Below are 21,213 nucleotides of genomic sequence, written 5' to 3'. Positions count from 1 at the left end.
AACCGGTAGAAAAATTTTGATTTTTTTTCTCCCCCCCTTCTGGGCTCTGGGTATGTTTTTCCTATTGCAGTAAATGAGGTTGAATGTGTATAATTTTAGAAGAGCTGTGCGTGTGTGCGTGTACATAAACTTTATATAGTAGATAATGTATATTTTTGTGTGCCTGTGTGTAATATGTATGTACACTGTTCTGCCTGGCTCTATGGTAAGAGTCTCCCAAAAATTCAAGGGTACAAATTTCAGACACACACGCTTGAAAGTTCAAAAACTATGTTCTTAATCACAAAAATTCAAAAGAAACAAAGCATCCTTTTTGTATTGCAAAGAGCTCTCGTCCCAAAACAACCTGGTAGTCTGTACAATCAGTCTTTAAGTACTTAGCTAGCAGCTGTGAAGGAATGTCACAGCCCTTCTTCTTCCACGAAGTGAAACACACACACACTTTGCTCTGCTTTGGTTTCAAAGTTGTGAAAAATCAACAAACAAAGTCCGGAAACAGCAAGGCACAGTCCTGAAGAACAACTATCAGATAATCTTCCACAACGGCCAAACCAACACGCTGCTATTTATATCAGCAGCTCTAATTACTGGAGCCCCACCCAAACACAGGTGGCCTCTCTTATCTCCTGTAATATTTATTTATTTAGTTATTTTATTTATTATTTAGATTTGTATGCCACCCCTCTCCGCAGACTCAATTGGTCTCTTCTATGCATAATTCTGCGCATGCGTGGATCTAATACTTCCTCATCTGAATCAACCGAAGATAATGGAGATTGGCTTCCTGGGCTGTGTGCCAAGCCCCCCTCTTCCAAGTCACACCCACCTTCTTCTTCGTCCGAGGAAACTGCACTACCTGCCTCTGTCGGCAATAAAACAGGCCTAGGACAGGTTGATGTTTCCCCTGCATCCACCTCCACATTCCTTGGGGCAGGAGCTGGGCCAGAGCCAACCACAACAGTACACATATGGCATATATACATACAATTAAATAGTATACTTTGGATGTTCAGTAATAATAAGGGAAATTTTATCTCTTTGAGATGAGGAGAGGCACCCTAACCTAACCCAAACCATTGATTTGAGAGACATCAAGTTGGCCACCTTTAAGCCAGTTATATGACCTTTATATGACGGTCACATGATCGTCAAGCCACTCCCACCTGGTCATATGGCTGGCAAGCCACACCCACAAAATAAGCCATACCCACAGTATGGTAGTACATTATTTTGCAGCCCTTCACTGGTCATAAGTTTACAAAACTTTTGCCAGACCCATCGTCAAATACAGCTCATCCGTTCGGAACCCATATCGCATCTCAGACATTAACACCCTTGAAAATATCCAAAGATACTTCACCAGAAAAGCCCTTCACTCCTCCACTCGAAATAGAATACCCTATGAGACTAGATTTTCAATCTTGGGCCTAGAAAGCCTAGAACTAAGACGCCTTAAACAAGATCTAAGTATTGCCCACAAGATCATATGCTGCAACGTCCTGCCTGTCGGCGACTACTTCAGCTTCAACCACAACAACACAAGAGCACACAACAGATTTAAACTTAATATTAACCGCTCCAAACTTGACTGTAAAAAATAAGACTTCAGTAACCCAGTTGTCGAAGCGTGGAACTCATTACCGGACTCTATAGTGTCATCCCCAAACCCCCAACACTTTACCCTTAGATTATCTACGGTTGACCTATCCAGATTCCTAAGAGGTCAGTAAGGGGCGAGTACAAGTGCACTAGAGTGCCTTCCGTCCCCTGTCCTATTGTCTCTCCTATATCTCCTATTCCTTTCTTCTATTCCTATGTCTCTTCTTCTATTCTTTCATTGATATGTTCTATTACTATATCTTCTTTTCTATTATTTCTTAAATATATTTTACTATGAGTATCTCCTCTATAACCTTCATCATGTATTTTACTATATGTGTATATAGATATATACCCACTAAAATCCTCATTGTGTATTGGACAAAATAAATAAGTAAGTAAGTAAGTAAGTAAGTAAGTAAGTAAGTAAGTAAGTAAGTAAGTAAGTAAATAAATAAATAAATAAATAAATAAATAAATAAATGGTCACTTAAATGATCAAACAAATGTTAAGGCCTACTGGGTCTTGTGGTTAGCTCTGGCCCAGCTCCTGCCCCAAGGACTGTGGATGTGGGGGAGACAGCCACATGCTGCAGGTCTGTTTTGCCCCCGGTGGAATCTGATGATGAAGGCTCCTCTGACCAAGAAGACATGAGTGACAGGGAGGAGGAGAGTGTGGCGGACAGCTCAGAAGGAGATCAATTATCTAGCTCCTCCTTGGATTCAGAACAAGAGTTAATGATACAGCCACGCAGGCAGAGAGCGATGCATAGGCAGCAACAACTGAGAGATTATTATCAAAGAAAGTGAGGCCACCTGTGGTTGGGTGGGGCTGTGGTAATTAGTGAGTCTGCTATAAATAGCAGCCTGTGGGTTTGGCCATTGAGGAGGATTATCTGATCATTGTGTTTTGTGATTGCTTTACTGACTTTGACCTTTTGTGTGCTGATTTCCCCCCGCTTTGAAACTAAACCAGAGCAAAGTGTGTTTCACTTTGTGAAAGAAGAAGGACTGTGAATTGCCTCACAGCTGCAAGCTAAGTATCTCAGAACTGATAAGGGACTTGTACAAATTACCAGTTTGTTTGGAGACCAGTGCTCTTTGCTATCCCGAAAGAGGGCTTGGTTTAAGTGAATTTTCATTATAAAGAACATTGTTTTGAATTTTCAAACGTGTGTGTGTCTGAAATTGTATCTGTGCATTTTTGGGAGGATTCTACCAGAGAGCTTGACAGAACACTAGGTATATAAACAGGGAACAAATCCCACACTCACTCACCCTGATGATGTTCTCTAGCTGGGTAACGAAACGTCTGTAAAGAAATAACCGAGCACAGGGAGCGCCAAAGATTCTACCGTTCAAGCCTGAGCTATATATTAATCCTCTTCCTTTTGTCCTCTTTTCCTTTCAGGTTAAAATTTCATGTGCTAGGCCTTCATTTGGTACGGCTTGAAATGACACAACTTTTCATGCTGTACCAGTATTGAAGTACTTTTAATGAAACTTCTCAAAATTGCATCTGGCATGAGAGAAAAGAGCCGAGATGAAAGACGTAATTCAGGCTGCTTATTAATATAATTTCCTACCGAGCCATTTACATCACATATGAGGAGGGTTTTTTTGTTCCCTCCCCCTTTACCTTTCTATTACTTAGTATTAACACGTCCGAGACGGCTTTTAAAATTAATATTGGGAGGAAAACCAGGGTGGCATATTAGGAAGGCTTTACAATATGATATTCCTCCCCTCCCACAAAGGAAATATCTTTCCGAGGTTTAGAAAAGCGTAAGAGGGTATGATTTCTGTATTTTTATTTTTTTTTAAATCTCTGTTAAGTCAAAGGAAATTTTGAGCTTTGGCAAAATGAGGGGAAAAAATGTAACGGAGATGGGAACGGACTTTTGTGCTTTCCCAAGACTTGAAAAGGAGAAAATGAAAGAAAATTGAGACCAGCATGGCAGACTAAGTGGATTTTTAATTAAAAAAAATCAGACTGTGACAAACCATGGCATGGGGAATTCGAGCCTAATTATAGTTAGGATCGAATTTATTATATATAAGTGATGGCGAACCTACAGCACATGTGCCATATCTGAGGGTACATGAGGCATTGCTGAGGGCCTGCGATCCATATCTGAGGGAACGTGAGGCATTGCTGAGGGCCTGCGATCCATATCTGAGGGAACGCAAGGCATTGCTGAGGGCCTGCGATTCATATCTGAGGGCACGCGAGGCATTGCTGAGGGCCTGCGATTCATACCTGAGGGCACGCGAGGCATTGCTGAGGGCCTGCGATCCATATCTGAGGGAACGCGAGGCATTGCTGAGGGCCTGCGATCCATATCTGAGGGAACGTGAGGAATTGCTGAGGGCCTGCGATCCATATCTGAGGGAACGCAAGGCATTGCTAAGGGCTCGCGATCCATATCTGAGGGCACATGAGGCATTGCTGAGGGCCTGCGATCCATATCTGAGGGCACACGAGGCATTGCTAAGGGCCTGCGATCCATATCTGAGGGCACACGAGGCATTGCTGAGGCCCTGCGATCCATATCTGAGGGCACACGAGGCATTGCTGAGGGCCTGCGATCCATATCTGAGGGCACATGAGGCATTGCTGAGGGCCTGCGATCCATATCTGAGGGCACACGAGGCATTGCTGAGGGCCTGCGATCCATATCTGAGGGCACGCGAGGCATTGCTGAGGGCCTGCGATCCATATCTGAGGGCACCCTGAAGCCCTGGGATGGTAAAAAATGGGCCAACGGGAAGTTTGGAATTCCGGTTGGCCCGTTAGGCCATTTTTCACTGTCCCCAAGCCTCAGGTGGCTGGAGGCTTCAGTGAGGCCTGTGCGCATAAGCGGGAGGCAGCTTGTGCACATGCATGGGGGGCAGCACGAGGGGTTGTGCCAATGCACTGGGGAAGAGCGTGGGTTTGGGAATGCGTGCTAGTGTGCACCCTTTTGGCGCCTGAGCCAAAAAACAGTTCGCCATCACTGTCCTAGCTTTTTGCATTTTGCATATTGCCACAGAACTTTTTTAGGCTAATGGAAATATGGAGGACACTTAATGCCCCAATTGTTAAGCGAATAACGGTGGATACATTAGTGACCTGATTGTTATGTTAATTCAGGTTTCCCCTTTGACTTTGCTTGTCAGAAGGTCACCAAAGGTGATCACTTTCCTTTGGGACTGGGCGAAGGAATCGTTCCCTGAGTCCTTCAGGATTGGGCGGCATAGAAGTCAAACAAACAAACAAACAAAACAAACGAATGAATGTCGTAACTGTGAAAAATGGTCCTAAGTCACTTTTTTCGGTGTAACTTTGAACGGTCACTAAACGAAATGTTGTGTCGAGAACTTCCTCTATAACCAATGATTTCCTGGAAGACAAAGAATTAATCCCCGATTTCTCTATTTATAAAGATCAGAGCTGTAATCCAATTTTTTTCACTAATGGTTCTGTGGGCGTGGCTTGGTGGGCGTGGCAAGGGAAAAGATATTGCAAAATCTCCATTCGCGCCATACTCCAGGGGGAAGGATACTACAAAATCTTCATTCCTTTCCCACTCCCAGGGGAAGGATACTGCAAAATCTCCATTGCGCTATGGATGTGGGCATACGCGTATAAGCAATCGTGTGGGTGCGCACTCTTTTGGCACCTGAGCCAAAAAAGGATGAGGTGCCCTGCTTAAGCAGAGGATTGGACTGGATCTCCAAGGTCCTCTTCCATCTCTGTTCTCATCGATGGATTAAACATCACTTTCATTGAGTTTTATCGCAACGAATTTCAGTGCCAGTTTTGAAACTGTCATCTGCTGAAAAATCTCATCTATAATTTCATGCCTGATGCTTCAGAGGTGTGCAATCCTCTCTCATTGACAATCTCAAAATTGGTGAGCAGTGTGGTCGGGCAGTAGGAAAAGCAAGTAGGATGCTTGGCTGCATAGCTAGAGGTATAACAAGGAGGAAGAGGGAGATAGTGATCACCTTACATAGAGCGCTGGTGAGACCACATTTGGAGTACTATGTTCAGTTCTGGAGACCTCACCTACAAAAAGATATCGACAAAATTGAACGGGTCCAAAGACGGGCTACAAGAATGGTGGAAGGTCTTAAGCATAAAACGTATCAGGAAAGACTTAATGAACTCAATCTGTATAGTCTGGGGGACAGAAGGAAAAGGGGGGACATGATCGAAAATTTAAATATGTTAAAGGGTTAAATAAGGTTCAGGAGGGAAGTGTTTTTAATAGGACACTGAACACAAGAACAAGGGGGCACAATCTGAAGTTAGTTGGGGGAAAGATCAAAAGCAACGTGAGAAAATATTATTTCACTGCAAGAGTAGTAGATCCTTGGAACAAACTTCCAGCAGACGTGGTTGGTAAATCCACAGTAACTGAATTTAAACATGCCTGGGATAAACATATATCCATCCTAAGATAAAATACAGGAAATAGTATAAGGGCAGACTAGATGGACCATGAGGTATTTTACTGCCGTCAGACTTCTATGTTTCTATGTCTCTATTGTTAACTATTTATATTTTGTGCACTGATGAAGCAAGCAAAAGCGATAACAAAGGAGGTAGATTTCAGGCAACTGTTGTCAAGTTCAGAGATGTTACAACTGTTTGTGCTCTGCCTGCTTTGGACAAAAACCACAACACTACCCTGTCGCTGGAGACAATGCCCCTTGTTCTTGCTGCTTGACAGCACTCCAGAGCCGAGCAAGTCCCATCCAATCTGATTTTTCTTTTGGGCTTCAAAAAACCATGGCGATCACATTGTAATTGTTCTCTGACTATTACGGAATGGCCTGTCCCCTTATTTAACACATGACAAATGGCAGCACGTGCGGCGTCATTGCTTCGCCCTCTGCTGTAATTGCTGTAATTGCAACGGCTTTGTCAAGAGAGAAAGTCTAATAAACTACGGTGACCTAAAGTATCATTAGAAGGGAGTGAGCAGGGGCCAGGTTCATTTTCAAAACCTGCGAGCAGCCAAACAACAGGGATGAAAAGAGGTTGGAAAAATCAAAGGTGTCCAGTGCTGACGGGGGCCTCTTGATGATGTGTGCTGTCAAACAGTTGCCATAGATTGAGCCCAATTATGTCGAGGTTGTTTTGCTATCCTGTCCACTTAAAAAGCATTAAAAGCTGGCATAGCCTCCTTCAAATCCAGCACACCGCTTCCTCTAAATCGCAGCTCATTTTTCTCAGCCAAATAGTATCTGTACAGTAGTCCCTCGCTATATCGCGCTTCACCTACTGCGGCTTCACTTCATCGCGGGTTTTCAAGAAATATTAATGAGAAAAATCATTCGCAGATCTTCGCTGGTTCGCGGGTTTCTGAGGAAGTCGATCGGCAGATTTAAACAGCCTGCGGAACTCGATTGGCAGGTTTTTCAAAAAATATATATCTAAAATTGTAAATACTGTATTTAAATATTGTATCTAAAATAAATACTGTGTGGGAAGGGTTTATAAACACTTAAAACACTTAAAACTTACCAAACAATTACAATATAAATACTTAAATAAGTACTATCAGTCGATAAATTCCCCATCGCAGATTTCACCTATCGCGGCCGGGTCTGGAACGTAACACCAGCGATAGGTGAGGTCTTACTGTAATTAAACCTACAACAGCAATAGCTCCAGCGCTTAGATTTATACACTGACTCACAGTGTTTTACATCCCTCCTCTCTCTAAGCAGTTTACAGAGTCAGCCTATTGCCCCCAACAATCTGGCTCCTCATTTTACCTATTATTATTATTATTATTATTATTATTATTATTATTATTATTATTTATTGGATTTGTATGCAGCCCCTCTCCGCAGACTTGGGGCGGCTAACAACAATGATAAAAAAACAGCATGTAACAATCCAATTAATAAAACAACTAAAAACCCTTATAGTAAAACCAAACATACACACAAACATACCATGCATAACTTGTAATGGCCTAGGGGGAAAGAATATCTTAACTCCCCCATGCTTGGCGATAAAGGTGGGTCTTGAGTAATTTGCAAAAGACAAGGAGGGTGGGGACCGTTCTAATCTCTGGGGGGAGTTGATTCCAGAGGGCCGGGGCCGCCACAGAGAAGGCTCTTCCCCTGGGGCCCGCCAAACGACATTGTTTGGTCGACGGGACCCGGAGAAGGCCAACTCTGTGGGACCTTATCGGCCGCTGGGATTCGTGCGGATCCAATATCGGAAGGATGGAAGGATGAGTTAACTTGAAGCCGGTCGGAATCAAATTCCTCGCAGTGGGCAGAGCCAGCCTGCAATACTGCGTTCTAACCACTGTGCCACTATGCCAATGCTTACAAAGGTGGGACCTACCGCTTATAACACCTCCCCACCCCTGAATTTCCCAATTATTAACATTGATTGTTTCTTCATAGCTTCTTTGACACCAGTGACAATCATTGTGTTGCACCACATGTTTCTTGACAAATCTATATTTTATGTTATGTACACTGAGAGCATATGCACCAAAGACAAATTCCTTATGTATCCAGTCACATTTGGCCAATAAAGAATTCTATTCTATTCTATTCTAACCGGAAGAAATCCATAAACTTTTAAAAATAAAAATAAGTGGGATGGGGGTGGAAAGAGAAACAAACATAGAAACATAGAAGATTGACGGCAGAAAAAGACCTCATGGTCCATTTAGTCTGCCCTTATACTATTTCCTGTATTTTATCTTAGGATGGATATATGTTTATCCCAGGCATGTTTCAATTCAGTTACTGTGGATTTACCAACCGCGGCTGCTGGAAGTTTGTTCCAAGCATCTACTACTCTTTCAGTAAAATAATATTTTCTCACGTTACTTCAAATCTTTCCCTCGACTAACCTCAGATTGTGCCCCCTCGTTCTTGTGTTCACTTTCCTATTAAAACTACTGAAGAGATAAAGGTAAAGGCTTCGCCTATCCAGTTGTGTCCGATAAGGGGACATCACTGTTTCTTAACTGAGCGAACAGATGTCGTCCAAAGATGCTTTTGTGGCCACTATGACTAAACCTTCCCACCCAAGTGGCATCTTTTTATCGATTCACATTTGCATGCTTTTGGACAGTTAAATTGGCAGGAGCTGGGGCAAGGGCGGGAGGTCACCCCGTCGTGAGAATGCTTGGATCTTAAATTTGGATTGTCAGCTTTGCAGCTGACAAGCTCAGGGTCTTTAACTACTCTCTCTCTCTCTTTCTCTTTCTTTATACTCAAAGCAGCACGAAGCCAATAACTTCAGCCTGATCATGATGAATGTGATTTCACCAAAACGTCGCAAAGACACTCAAAATATTACAAGGGAAAAATTAAAAATTATTAATAATAATTTATTAGATTTGTATGCCGCCCCTCTCCAAGGACTCATAACTCACAAAAAAACCCACACTCACAACAATATACAGTACATACATATGCCAACAAAAATCTACGAAAACAAATATATATACGTACGAGTATGTACATATTTTTGCTAATAATGAAAAGGGAGACTAATATAGATCTATTTCAGCCTATTTTGCTCTCGACAGAAAAAAAAACATGTATATGTATATGTAGGTCTTGGCATATTATTTGGGTCTTTTCCCCATGAAAGATTGATAGAATTATCTATCAATCTTACACGGGAAAATACCACAATACACCAAGATATATGTATACCTATACCTGTGAAAATCTACGAAAACATGTGAATATGCGTGTGTTTTGTGTATGTATCTGTGTGTGTTTGTGTGTGTGTATGTACAGTTTTTCTCCAGAAATAAGACCCTGTCTTATATTTTTTTGAACCCTGAAATAAGCGCTCAGCCTCATTGCCATACACCCGCTTATTATCAGAGGGTGTCTTATTTTGGGAGAAACAGGGTATATACATACACACACATAGACACACTCACATGCATATATATGCATACATACTGTACATACAGTACACACACACACATAAGGAAATGAGCCAGACTGCCTGGGAAATTAAGAAAGCTGCCCCATAGCTACCAATCACTTCTATATGGTTGAGAAGAAAACTAGATGAACATATTCTTGGAGTCAACAGAAGTCATCAACGTCAACTTGGGGTTGTCTTTACTTTTTTAGGCAAGTTTCACTCCAATCACATGTGCAAATTAACACACCATCAATCTTGAAATACATTACAATAATTATTTCTTTTAACTTTGGTATTCATGATACATCCAATGCTGCCTCCAATACAATTGACATCTGGACAAGAATAAATTACTTAAATTTCTTATGTGTATTTTTAAATGCTATTAACTAATACAATTTTCAAATGGCTTCTTTTCTAGTCGAGTCTAATCATTTAGGCCGTGGTGCTTCAATCTTCTCCATGTATCCTTAACAACAATTTCATAATATTTATTACCATTACTTTTATAATAATTGCCCTTAAAAAAGAAACAAATATTCCCAATCATGACAACTATGTCTTCGGAGAGGGGCGGCATACAAATCTAATTAATAATAATAATAATAATAATAATAATAATAATAATAATAATAATAATAATAAAATCCTAATAGTTATCTAACTATTACATGGATCAAGAGTATATTAATTCAAGGGGGGGGGGAAAGAAGGTCCAAAAAATTTATCACATTCATTCATTCATTCATTCATTTATTTATTTATTGGATTTGTATGCCGCCCCTCTCCGCAGACTCGGGGCGGCTAACAACAGCAGTAAAACAGTACAACAAAATCCAATACTAAAAAAACAGTTAAAAACCCATTATATAAAAACCAATCATACATACAAACATACCATACATAAAATTGTGAAAGCCCAGGGGGAAAGTGTATCTTAGTTCCCCCATGCCTGGTGGCAGAGGTGGGTTTTAAGCAGCTTACGAAAGGCAAGGAGGGTGGGAGCAATTCTAATCTCTGGGGGGAGTTGGTTCCAGAGGCTTGGGGCCGCCACAGAGAAGGCTCTTCCTCTGGGTCCTGCCAAGCAACATTGTTTGGTTAACGGGACCCAGGAGAAGACCCACTCTGTGGGACCTAACTGGTCGCTGGGATTCGTGCGGCAGAAGGCGGTCCCTGAGATATTCTGGCCCAGTGCCATGAAGGGCTTTATAGGTCATAACCAACCCTTTGAATTGTGACCGGAAACTGATCGGCAACCAATGCAGACTGCGGAGTGTTGGAGTAACATGGGCATATGTCCCAATTAGCCCAATTCATAATAATTCCTTTACTTTGTATCCAATCAATTTATTACTGAATCAGGGGACCTGGAATGCCTGGCTGTGATATTCAGGCAGACTGGAGGAGGTGAAGGAGAGACACATTTGGAGCGTGCCTGAGCTATTCTGTTTTTTCATTTTTACTGGCGATATCATTACCGAAGCCCCAAAATCTTCACTCCCGCAACCGCAATTCTCCTGTCTCCCAGCTTTCTGAGAAGTATATTTGTCATATCAGTTGCTCTAGGATCCCCGGTGTCAATAAATTTCAGGAAATGCAGTCTACAGTAGCAATCATCATTGCAAGGACATTTTTTATTAGATTCTCTTGCTACAAAAAAAGCCATTTGTTCTGTATGGCTGATCTCAGGTGTACTGTCCAGAATAGCAAGATACAGTAATAGCTGACTGATTTCAAATCTACAGCTACAATTTTCTGTTGGGCATCTGTCCCCATTAATGTGGTGTGGTTTCATTTTGTTAGCCCTGCAAGGTAGCCTAGACGTAGAAACATAGAAGATTGACGGCAGAAAAAGCCCTCCTGGTCCATCTAGTCTGCCCTTATACTATTTCCTGTATTTTATCTTAGGATGGATATATGTTTATCCCAGGCATGTTTAAATTCAGTTAAATTCAGTTTGATTTTAAGATCCTGATATCGGCTAAGCTTTTCTTGTTGTTTTTCATCAATTCGACTGTCACCTGGTATGGCGACATCAATGATCCACACTTTTTTCTTGAATTCGAAAGTCACAAAGTATTTTGGCATGTTTGTTTTCAACTACTTTCTCAGGTTTATGATCCCACCAGTTCTTTACCACTGGGAGGTGGTAGTTGAGGCACAGGTTCCAATGGAGCATCTGGGCCACGTAGTTGTGCCTCTGTTTGTAGTCTAACTGTGCGATTTTCTTGCAGCCACTGACAATATGATCAATTGTTTCATCAGCTCCCTTGCATTTTAGGTCATCAGCTGATTTTTCTTTTTATTATTATTATTATTATTATTATTATTATTATTATTATTATTTTGAGCGCCTTTCTCAGGGGACTCAGGGTGGCTTACAGCATGGAAAGAATACAAAATAGATAGTTATAAAATCCAACCCTAAAAGCCACATCTGAAAATCCAAACATTTAAAACCTAATCTTAAAAACCCAAAACATGTTCAACCGATTTCATGTCATCACATTCATACTATTCGGCCACAGCGGAGTGTCAGTGCTCAACGGCCTCAGGCCTGTTGGCAAAGGTGTGTTTTTAAAACCTTTCAAAAGGCCGGGAAGGTAGGGGCAGAGCGAATCTCTGGGGGAAGTTGGTTCCAAAGGACCGGAGCCATCACAGAGAAGGCCCTTCCCCTAAGCCCTGCCAGGCCCCGACACTGTTTGGCTGACGGGACCTGGAGAAGGCCGATTCTGTGGAATCTGACCAGCCGCTGGGATACATGAGGCAGGAGATGGTCCTGTATGATGCTTGCAGTCACCTGGAAGACCAGCCACCTTGCCATCACTTGCCCACTTGCAGGGGTTGAGAATCTAGCAGTGAATATTGTTTCTGTGTGTCTGACAGCAGCGTGTTCCTGGTTTGATAGAAAAGCTTCTTTTTTCTGAACGCTGCATTAAGAGAGGTGCTTCCTTCTACCCCCCTTCCTCTTCCACCCACTCATGGCTGCTGTACTGTGCCAGCTGTAGTGGCTCTCAAGGCGTACCTGAAGAGGATAAATAAGCAGGTTGGTAGCAGGGCTTGGCTGAAGGAAGATGGGTTTTAGGAGGCCTAATTGGTCCCCACTGCTACCTCCTCCCTGTTCTCTTCACATGAGTCAGAGGAGCAGCCAGGAACTACCGTATTATTCAGAGTATAAGACACACCTTTTTCCTCCCTAAAAGAGGCTAATAATTTGGGTGTGTCTTATACTCTGAATGTAGCTTTTTTCCAGACCTAACTAGCTGCTAACAATCTTCCAGCTCTTACCTTGCAGGCTCTTTCATTGTTACTCTCTGCAAAGAACATTTTCCAAGCCCTAAGACTTTCCAGGGTTTTTTCAGTGCTCTAACTTGCTCCAAATAAGTTTCTTTCCAGCCCTAACCAGGTGCTAACAATGTTCCCAGCTCTTACCTTGCAGGCTCTTTCATTGTTACTCTCTGCAAAGAACGTTTTCTAAGCCCTAAGACTTTCCAGAGTTTTTTTCATTGCTCTAACTTGCTGCAAATAAGTTTCTTTCCAGCCCTAACCATGCACTAACAATGTTCCAAGGTTTTTCCAGCTTGCAAGCTTTTTCATTGTTACTCTCTGCGAAGAATGTTTTCCAAGCCTTAAGTCTTTGCAGGGTTTTTTCCATTGGTCTATTTGCTCCGATTGTTTCGTTCCAGGTGCTAATGATGTTCCCAGCTCTTACTGCCTTGCAAACCCTTTCATTGTTACTCTCTCCGAATAAAGTTTTTAAAAGCCCTAACCAGGGGATAAAATAATGTGCTAGCCAAGGACGCTAGCCTGGTAAGCAGATTCTTTTCCCTATTTTCCTCTCCCAAAACGAAGGTGCGTCTTATACTCTGAAAAATACAGTATCCCTTGGCCCCTTTTCATTGTGTTCTCTGCCACGATTTCCTCTTATACATATATATTTTTCTCTTTCATCCTCTTTTTGTGCAGAAATCATTCTCTTAGGGGAAGGTTTTCCCCCCCTCTCTCGTCTGCATCTTCTTTCACTTCATTGTTCTTCCAAGCGTCCTTTTTCATATTTCCCATTAGCATAACTCCACGTCCGTCGGTAACGCAATTCTTTTCATTTTGCTCCGCGGCTGCTCCGGCATTCTCTTTCCTCACGGCCGTTTCCATTCGTTCGGTCGGAAGATTAATCTGCCTCCTAATACTTTTTTTTCTAATACAGGCTCGTATTTTCCATCCTCGGCTGTCGTTTTACTTTCCCTCTCCTTTCTTTCAGTCCTTCCCCGTCAACACCCTCTCGCCACCCTTGTGGGCTCATTAATTCTCTCGATCTTTCATCAGAAACAAACAAATCAATCCTGCTTTTAGATTAATTCCTTTGCCCATGTGTATGTGTGTGGAGAGGCTAAGGCTTCAAGTGTTTACCTGAAATAAAGGGAACTATTAAAGCAGATGAGCACCAAACCATAATTATGACTATTCATTGCGGGATCCAATCTGCGTCGGTCAACAGGACCACAGATTTAGTCTTCTTAGCTTTTGGACTCATCCTGCAGCTCATGTCTGGATGAAGTTTTCTTTCTATCTATATAGAGAGCAATGCATGGTACCCAAATATGGGATGGAGCATATTGCTTCTGCTTTCAGACCTCAATCCAGGGAACTTTGCAGGCAGTCACTTTTTATTTATTTATTTATTTATGTATTTATTTTGTCCAATGCACAATACATATTGAAGAGGATAGACATGAGTTATTATATATAAAGAAAGGATATAAAAGTCCAATACATAATGAGGGTTTTAGTGGGTATATATCAATATACACATAGTAAAATACATGATGAAGGTAATAGAGGAGATACTCATAGTAAAATATATCTAAGAAATAATAGAAAAGAAGATATAGGAATAGAATATATCAATGAAAGAATAGAAGAAGAGATATAGGAATAGAGGAAAGGTATATAGGAGATATAGGAGAGCAATAGGACAGGGGACGGAAGGCACTCTAGTGCACTTGTACTCGCCCCTTACTGACCTCTTAGGAATCTGGATAGGTCAACCGTAGATAATCTAAGGGTAAAGTGTTGGGGGTTTGGGGATGACACTATGGAGTCCGGCAATGAGTTCCACGCTTCGACAACTCGGTTACTGAAGTCATATTTTTTACTGTCAAGTTTGGAGCGGTTAATATTAAGTTTAAATCTGTTGTGTGCTCTTGTGTTGTTGTGGTTGAAGCTGAAGTAGTCGCCGACAGGCAGGACGTTGCAGCATATGATCTTGTGGGCAATACTTAGATCTTGTTTAAGGCGTCTTAGTTCTAAACTTTCTAGGCCCAGGATTGAAAGTCTAGTCTCGTAGGGTGTTCTGTTTCGAGTGGAGGAGTGACAAACTATTTTTTGTGTAGCGAGGAAAGCCTGTGGCTTAGAGTTACTACATCTACCTAATATGCAAGCAGCCTGGGTTTGAATCCCAGAAGGGTATTATTATTATTTATTAGATTTGTATGCTGCCCCTCTCCGGAGACTATGGCTAGCTGATGAGCGCTAAATAGCTTGAAATGCATCTTGTTGTGGTTAGCTCTGGCCCAGCTCCTTCCCCAAGGACTGTGGATGTGGGGGAGACATCCACATGCTGCAGGCCTGTTTTGCCCCCGGTGGAATCTGCTGATGAAGGCTCCTCTGACCAAGAAGACATGAGTGACAGGGAGGAGGAGAGTGTGGCAGACAGCTCAGAAGGAGATCAATTAGCTAGCTCCTCCTTGGATTCAGAACAAGAGTTAATGATACAGCCACGCATGCGGAGAGCGATGCATAGGCAACAACAACTGAGAGATTATTATCAAAGAAAATGAGGCCACCTGTGGTTGGGTGGGGCTGTGGTGATTAGTGAGGCTGCTATAAATAGCAGCCTGTGGGTTTGGCCATTGTGGAGGATTATCTGATCGTTCTGTTTCCTGACTGCTTTACTGACTTTGACCTTTTGTGTGCTGATTTCCCCCCGCTTTGAAACTAAACCAGAGCAAAGTGTGTTTCACTTTGTGAAAGAAGAACTGTGAATTGCCTCACAGCTGCAAGCTAAGTATCACAGAACTGATAAAAGACTTGTACAAATTACCAGTATGTTTGGAGACGAGTGCTCTTTGCTATACCAAAAGAGGGCTTAGGTTAAGTGAATTTTCCTTATAAAGAACATTGTTTTGAATTTTCAAACGTGTGTGTGTCTGAAATTTGTACCTGTGAATTTTTGTGAGGAGTCTACCAAAGAGCCCGACAGAACAAGATCTATACTAAGTGACCTAAGTGCCAAAGCCCACTGCAGCAACATCGCCACTTACAATCCTGGATCTAGAAAGCTTAGAACTATGACGCCTTAAACATGATCTAAGTATTGCCCACAAGATCGCATGCTGCAACGTCCTGCCAGTCAAAGACTACTTCAGCTTCAACCACAACAACGCAAGAGCCCACAACAGATACAAGCTTAATATTAACCGCTCCAAACTTGACTGTAAAAAATACGACTTTAGTAATCGAGTTGTCGAAGCGTGGAATTCACTACCGGACTCTGTAGTATCATTCCCTAACCCCCAACACTTTACCCTTAGACTATCCACGGTTGACCTCACCTTAGACTATCCACGGTTGACCTCACCAAGTTCCTAAGAGGTCAGTAAGGGGCGTACATAAGTGCACCAGAGTGCCTTCCGTCCCCTGTCCTATTGTCTCTCCTATATCTCCTATATCTCCTCTTCTATACCTATATCTTTTTCTGCTATTCTCTCATAGTTATATTTCACTCCTTTATTTTCTCCTCTATTCCCCCTTTAATACATTCTACCTGATTATATCCTCTATAACCCTCATTGCGTATTATTGTGTATTGGGCAAAACAAATAATTAAAAAATAAATAAATGGCTTGCGTGCCAGCAGATATGGCTCCCTGTGCCACCTGTGGCACCCATGCCATAGGTTCGCCATCACTGGACTAGCTCATTGGGTGGGATAGTTCTGATAGGATAAGTGGAGTATTGGGAGGAAATTGGGAGGCTTGTGTTACTGTGTTCAGTTCTGGAGACCTCACCTACAAAAAGATATTGACAAAATTGAACGTGTCCAAAGACAGGCTACAAGAATGGTGGAAGGTCTTAAGCATAAAACTTATCAAGAAAGACTTAATGAACTCAATCTGTATAGTCTGGAGGACAGAAGGAAAAGGGGAGACATGATCGAAACATTTAAATCCCTGAGAGCCATTGAGGCTACTTGGGGTTTTATCCATGCTTTCAGGATCACCTGAATCAATGGTATGGAATTTTCTTAGAGCAGCCAAAAGGACTGCATTATGTACTAAAGATAGTTGGACTATGAATGAGAAACACAGTTGCCTGATGTTACTGCAGAACCTGCCTCACTCCTTTCTGAGGAGGAGGACGAAAGAAAAACCAAAAGAAAGAAAAAAAGAAAAAAAGAAAGAGAGAGAGAGAGAAAGAAAGAGAGGAAGGAAGGAAGGAAAGAAAGAAAGAAAGAAAGAAAGAAGGATGCTTGGCTGCATAGCTAGAGGTATAACAAGCAGGAAGAGGGAGATTATGATCCTGCTATATAGAGTGCTGGTGAGACCACATTTGGAATCCTGTGTTCAATTCTGGAGACCTCACCTACAAAAAGATATTGACAAAATTGAACGTGTCCAAAGACAGGCTACAAGAATGGTGGAAGGTCTTAAGCATAAAACTTATCAAGAAAGACTTAATGAACTCAATCTGTATAGTCTGGAGGACAGAAGGAAAAGGGGAGACATGATCGAAACATTTAAATATGTTAAAGGGTTAAATAAGGCCCAGGGGGGAAGTGTTTTTAATAGGAAAGTGAACACAAGAACAAGGGGACACAATCTGAAGTTAGTTGGGGGAAAGATCAAAAGCAACATGAGAAAATTTTTATTTTACTGAAAGAGTAGTAGATGCTTGGAAGAAACTTCCAGCAGACGTGGTAGATAAATCCACAGTAACTTAAATTAAACATGCCTGGGATAAACATAGATCCATCCTAAGATAAAATACAGAAAATAGTATAAGGGCAGACTAGATGGATCATGAGGTCTTTTTCTGCCGTCAGACTTCTATGTTTCTATGTTTATATGTGAGAAAGAAAGAAAGAAAGAAAGAGAAAGAAAGAAAGAAAGAAAGAAAGAAAGAAAGAAAGAAAGAAAGGAAAAAAACCAAACAGGTTAAGAGCTAAAGTAAAAATGATTTGTGCATAGTCTTGTACCTACTTCTCTTCCCTGGCCGGCATTTTCAGTGAGGCCTGCTTGGTATGATTTGTTCCAAAGTACGTGATGGCATTCACCAAGGACGGCATGTCTGGGTCCCTCGGCAATTTAAGGAGTTCTTTATGTAACCTTCCATTTTTACACTCCAGCATATCAGCAGGATCCAAACAGATTTGGGGCTCTTTCTTCGATAAATCCATTGTCTGTAGGTAGAAGGTGGTGGTGGTGGGAAATCTGTTTATTTATAACTCTGGTATAATTGAATTGATGCAGTTCTACAAAGGAATAGGCACATGGTAACATACATGTGCCTTTACCTATACCTATACCTACATACAAACACACACACACTCCTCTTGTAATCATACAGGGTTTATTGTAAATAATAATAGCAATAAAATTGCCTCTAGAAGTGGAAAGCAAGACAAATAGGCAGAAAAGATAATAGCCTACAGAACACAAAAACAACCTATTATACGTGCTCAGCGAATCCTGCACTGAAGGCTGTATCTGTTGTTTTTTTAAAAAAAGCACTCCATGTATTTGAATCACTCGCCTCCGAGGCCTTAAAGCGGCACAAAAAAAGAGAGAAAAGCTTGAAGGCTACCGGGACTGTAAATATTTTCATTAAATTGCTACCTCGATTTATGAAGAGGCAAACGCAGAACGGTGCTTTCAAAATTTCTAGAGAGGTAATGTTAACAAATGAAATAAATATTAAAAAATGCAATAGTGTTAAACGACAAAGAAAAGGTCCTTTCAAAAAAAAAAGTCCTGCCATAGTTCTATAGAAAAAAAAAATCCCTGCCATACTACTGATGAAAATGAATGACAAAATAGAATACAGTGATACCTCGTCTTACAAACCCCTCGTCAAACTTTTCGAGATACAAAGCCGGGGTTTAAGGTTTTTTTGCCTCTTCTTCCAAACTATTTTCACCTTACAAACCCAAGCCGCTGCCACTGGGATGCCCCGCCTCCGGATTTCTGATGCCAGTGAAGCGCCCATTTTTGCGCTGCTGGGATTTATTTATTTATTTATTTATTTATTGGATTTGTATGCCGCCCCTCTCCGTAGACTTGGGGTGGCTAACAACAATGATAAAAACAGCATGTAACAATCCAATCCAATACTAAAGTAACTAAAAAAAAACCTTATTATAAAAACCAAACATACATACAGACATACCATGCGTAAATTGTAAAGGCCTAGGGGGAAAGAATATCTCAGTTCCCCCATACCTTACGGCAGAGGTGGGTTTTAAGAAGTTTACGAAAGGTGAGGAGGGTAGGGGCAATTCTAATCTCTGGGGGGAGTTGGTTCCAAAGGGCCGGGGCCGCCACAGAGAAGGCTCTTCCCCTGGGTCCCACCAAACGACATTGTTTAGTTGACGGGACCCGGAGAAGGCCAACTCTGTGGGACCTAACTGGTTGCTGGGATTCGTGCAGCAGAAGGCGGTCCCTGAGATAATCTGGTTCGGTGCCATGAAGGGCTTTATAGGTCATAACCAACACTTTGAATTGTGACCGGAAACTGATCGGCAACCAATGGCTCCCCTCCATGGGAAACACCTCCTCCGGTCTTCCGTGTTTTTGCGATGCTGCAGGGGAATCCCAGCAGTGCAAAAACGGGCACTTCGGCTGGCAAAAGAGGTGGGTTTTTGGCTTGCACGCATTGATCGCTTTTCCATTGATTCCTATAGGAAACATTGTTTCGTCTTACAAACTTTTCACTTTACAAACCTCGTCCTGGAACCAATTAAGTTTGTAAGACGAGGTATCACTGTATTTTAAAAGGCAAAGCAAAGACTTGGGGGGGGGGGAACCAGAATTAGATTTTGCCCGTTTCAACAATAGGAACCAAAGAAACATTTTCTTTCTTGGTTGACAATCTTTGAAAAGGCTTCCTTTTGGCTGAGTTATCCATACATAATGCTGTGCCAGCATTAAAACCTGCACACATGTGTGGATAATGTGCTGGAACATCTGGGACAGATGGTCCCACCTCTAGGCTAAGCTCTCCACATCTTTTTTATGCTCAGTCTATATTTTTGTAAATAAACTATGGTTGAGAACCTCCCCTAATTCCTTACTATTGGAAATAAACCCAGGAAAAACTTGATGTTCAAAGCCATTCCTCTCTTACGGAAATGGAACAAGTATAACGTTTGCTGCCTTGAATTATTTACAAAAATAATAAAACGCAGGGTATACAACCAACCAACCAACCAAGCAGCTGAGTATTTGGAAGACGATGGAAAAAATCAGAAAGCAACAGAGGCAAACAGCGAAAAAGCTATTATCATTATGGTGGGTTGCACAGTCAGCTAGATGTTTAAGCACTCGTTTTTATTTTTGCAAAGAATAAATAATATATAACGTATATTGTACATTAATATTAGATATTAAGACGTTGTGGGTGCTTTATCAGTTGAGGATTTTAAGAAGAGACTGCAAAGCTACTTGTCTGAAATGGTAAAGGGTTTCTTGCTTGAGTAGGGGGCTGGATAAGAAGACCTCCAGTGTCCCTTCAAGTTCTATTCTTTTTTAATTTTTATTTAATATAAATTTTATTGGTTTTCAGTTCTTTTCTTTAAAAACAATAATACAATAATACTTTGAGTAATTCCGCATTTACATTTTGAATTTTTTCTTGAACTTAATTGTATTGTATAAACTCAATCACATTATGCTCAATCTTATCTTCTTTGCTCTCTACATGGGGCTACCTTTGAAAAATGTTCGGAAACTTCAGATCGTGCAGAATGCAGCTGCGAGAGCAATCATGGGCTTCCCCAAATATGCCCATGTTACACCAACACTCCGCAGTCTGCATTGGTTGCCGATCAGTTTCCGGTCACAATTCAAAGTGTTGGTTATGACCTATAAAGCCCTTCATGGCACCGGACCAGATTATCTCAGGGACTGCCTTCTGCTGCACGAATCCCAGCGACCAGTTAGGTCCCACAGAGTGGATCTTCTCCGGGTCCCGTCAACCAAACAATGTCGCTTGGCGGGACCCAGGGGAAGAGCCTTCTCTGTGGCGGCCCCGGCCCTCTGGAACCAACTCCCCCCAGAGATTAGAATCGCCCCCACCCTCCTTGCCCTTCGTAAGTTACTTAAAACCCACCTCTGCCATCAGGCATGGGGGAATTGAGATCCTCTTTCCCTCTAGGCCTTTACAATTCTATGCATGGTATGTATGTATGTATGTATGTTTGGTTTTTATATTAATGGGTTTTTAATCGTTTTTAGTATTGAATCACTATTGTACACTGTTTTATTGTTGCTGTTAGCCGCCCCGAGTCTTCGGAGAGGGGCGGCATACAAATCCAATAAAGAATAAATAAATAAATAAATAAATAAATGATACTTATACATTTCTATTTACCTATGTATATATTATACTTTTATTTTTAACTCTAACCTTTCATTTTTCATTTTTCT

At 41.6% G+C, this 21,213-nt stretch overlaps 1 protein-coding gene across 3 annotated transcripts in view; it reads right to left on the bottom strand.

Annotated features, from left to right (window-relative positions):
* DEUP1 (deuterosome assembly protein 1) overlaps window positions 1–21,213 on the bottom strand; it is a 75,131-nt gene that overhangs the window by 14,111 nt on the left and 39,807 nt on the right. For 2 of the 3 annotated variants that reach the window (XM_070751651.1, XM_070751650.1), the window contains exon 11: window positions 17,770–17,969. The exons of the other annotated variant lie outside the window; for it this stretch is intronic. In XM_070751651.1, the coding sequence (XP_070607752.1) occupies window positions 17,770–17,969 (200 nt within the window). The remainder of the gene's footprint in view (window positions 1–17,769; window positions 17,970–21,213) is intronic. 3 annotated transcript variants of the gene reach the window in all.

Source organism: Erythrolamprus reginae, chromosome 4 (assembly GCF_031021105.1).
Source record: "Erythrolamprus reginae isolate rEryReg1 chromosome 4, rEryReg1.hap1, whole genome shotgun sequence".
Classification (NCBI taxonomy): Eukaryota; Metazoa; Chordata; class Lepidosauria; order Squamata; family Dipsadidae; genus Erythrolamprus; species Erythrolamprus reginae.
This window is presented reverse-complemented; position numbering and strand designations above follow the sequence as displayed.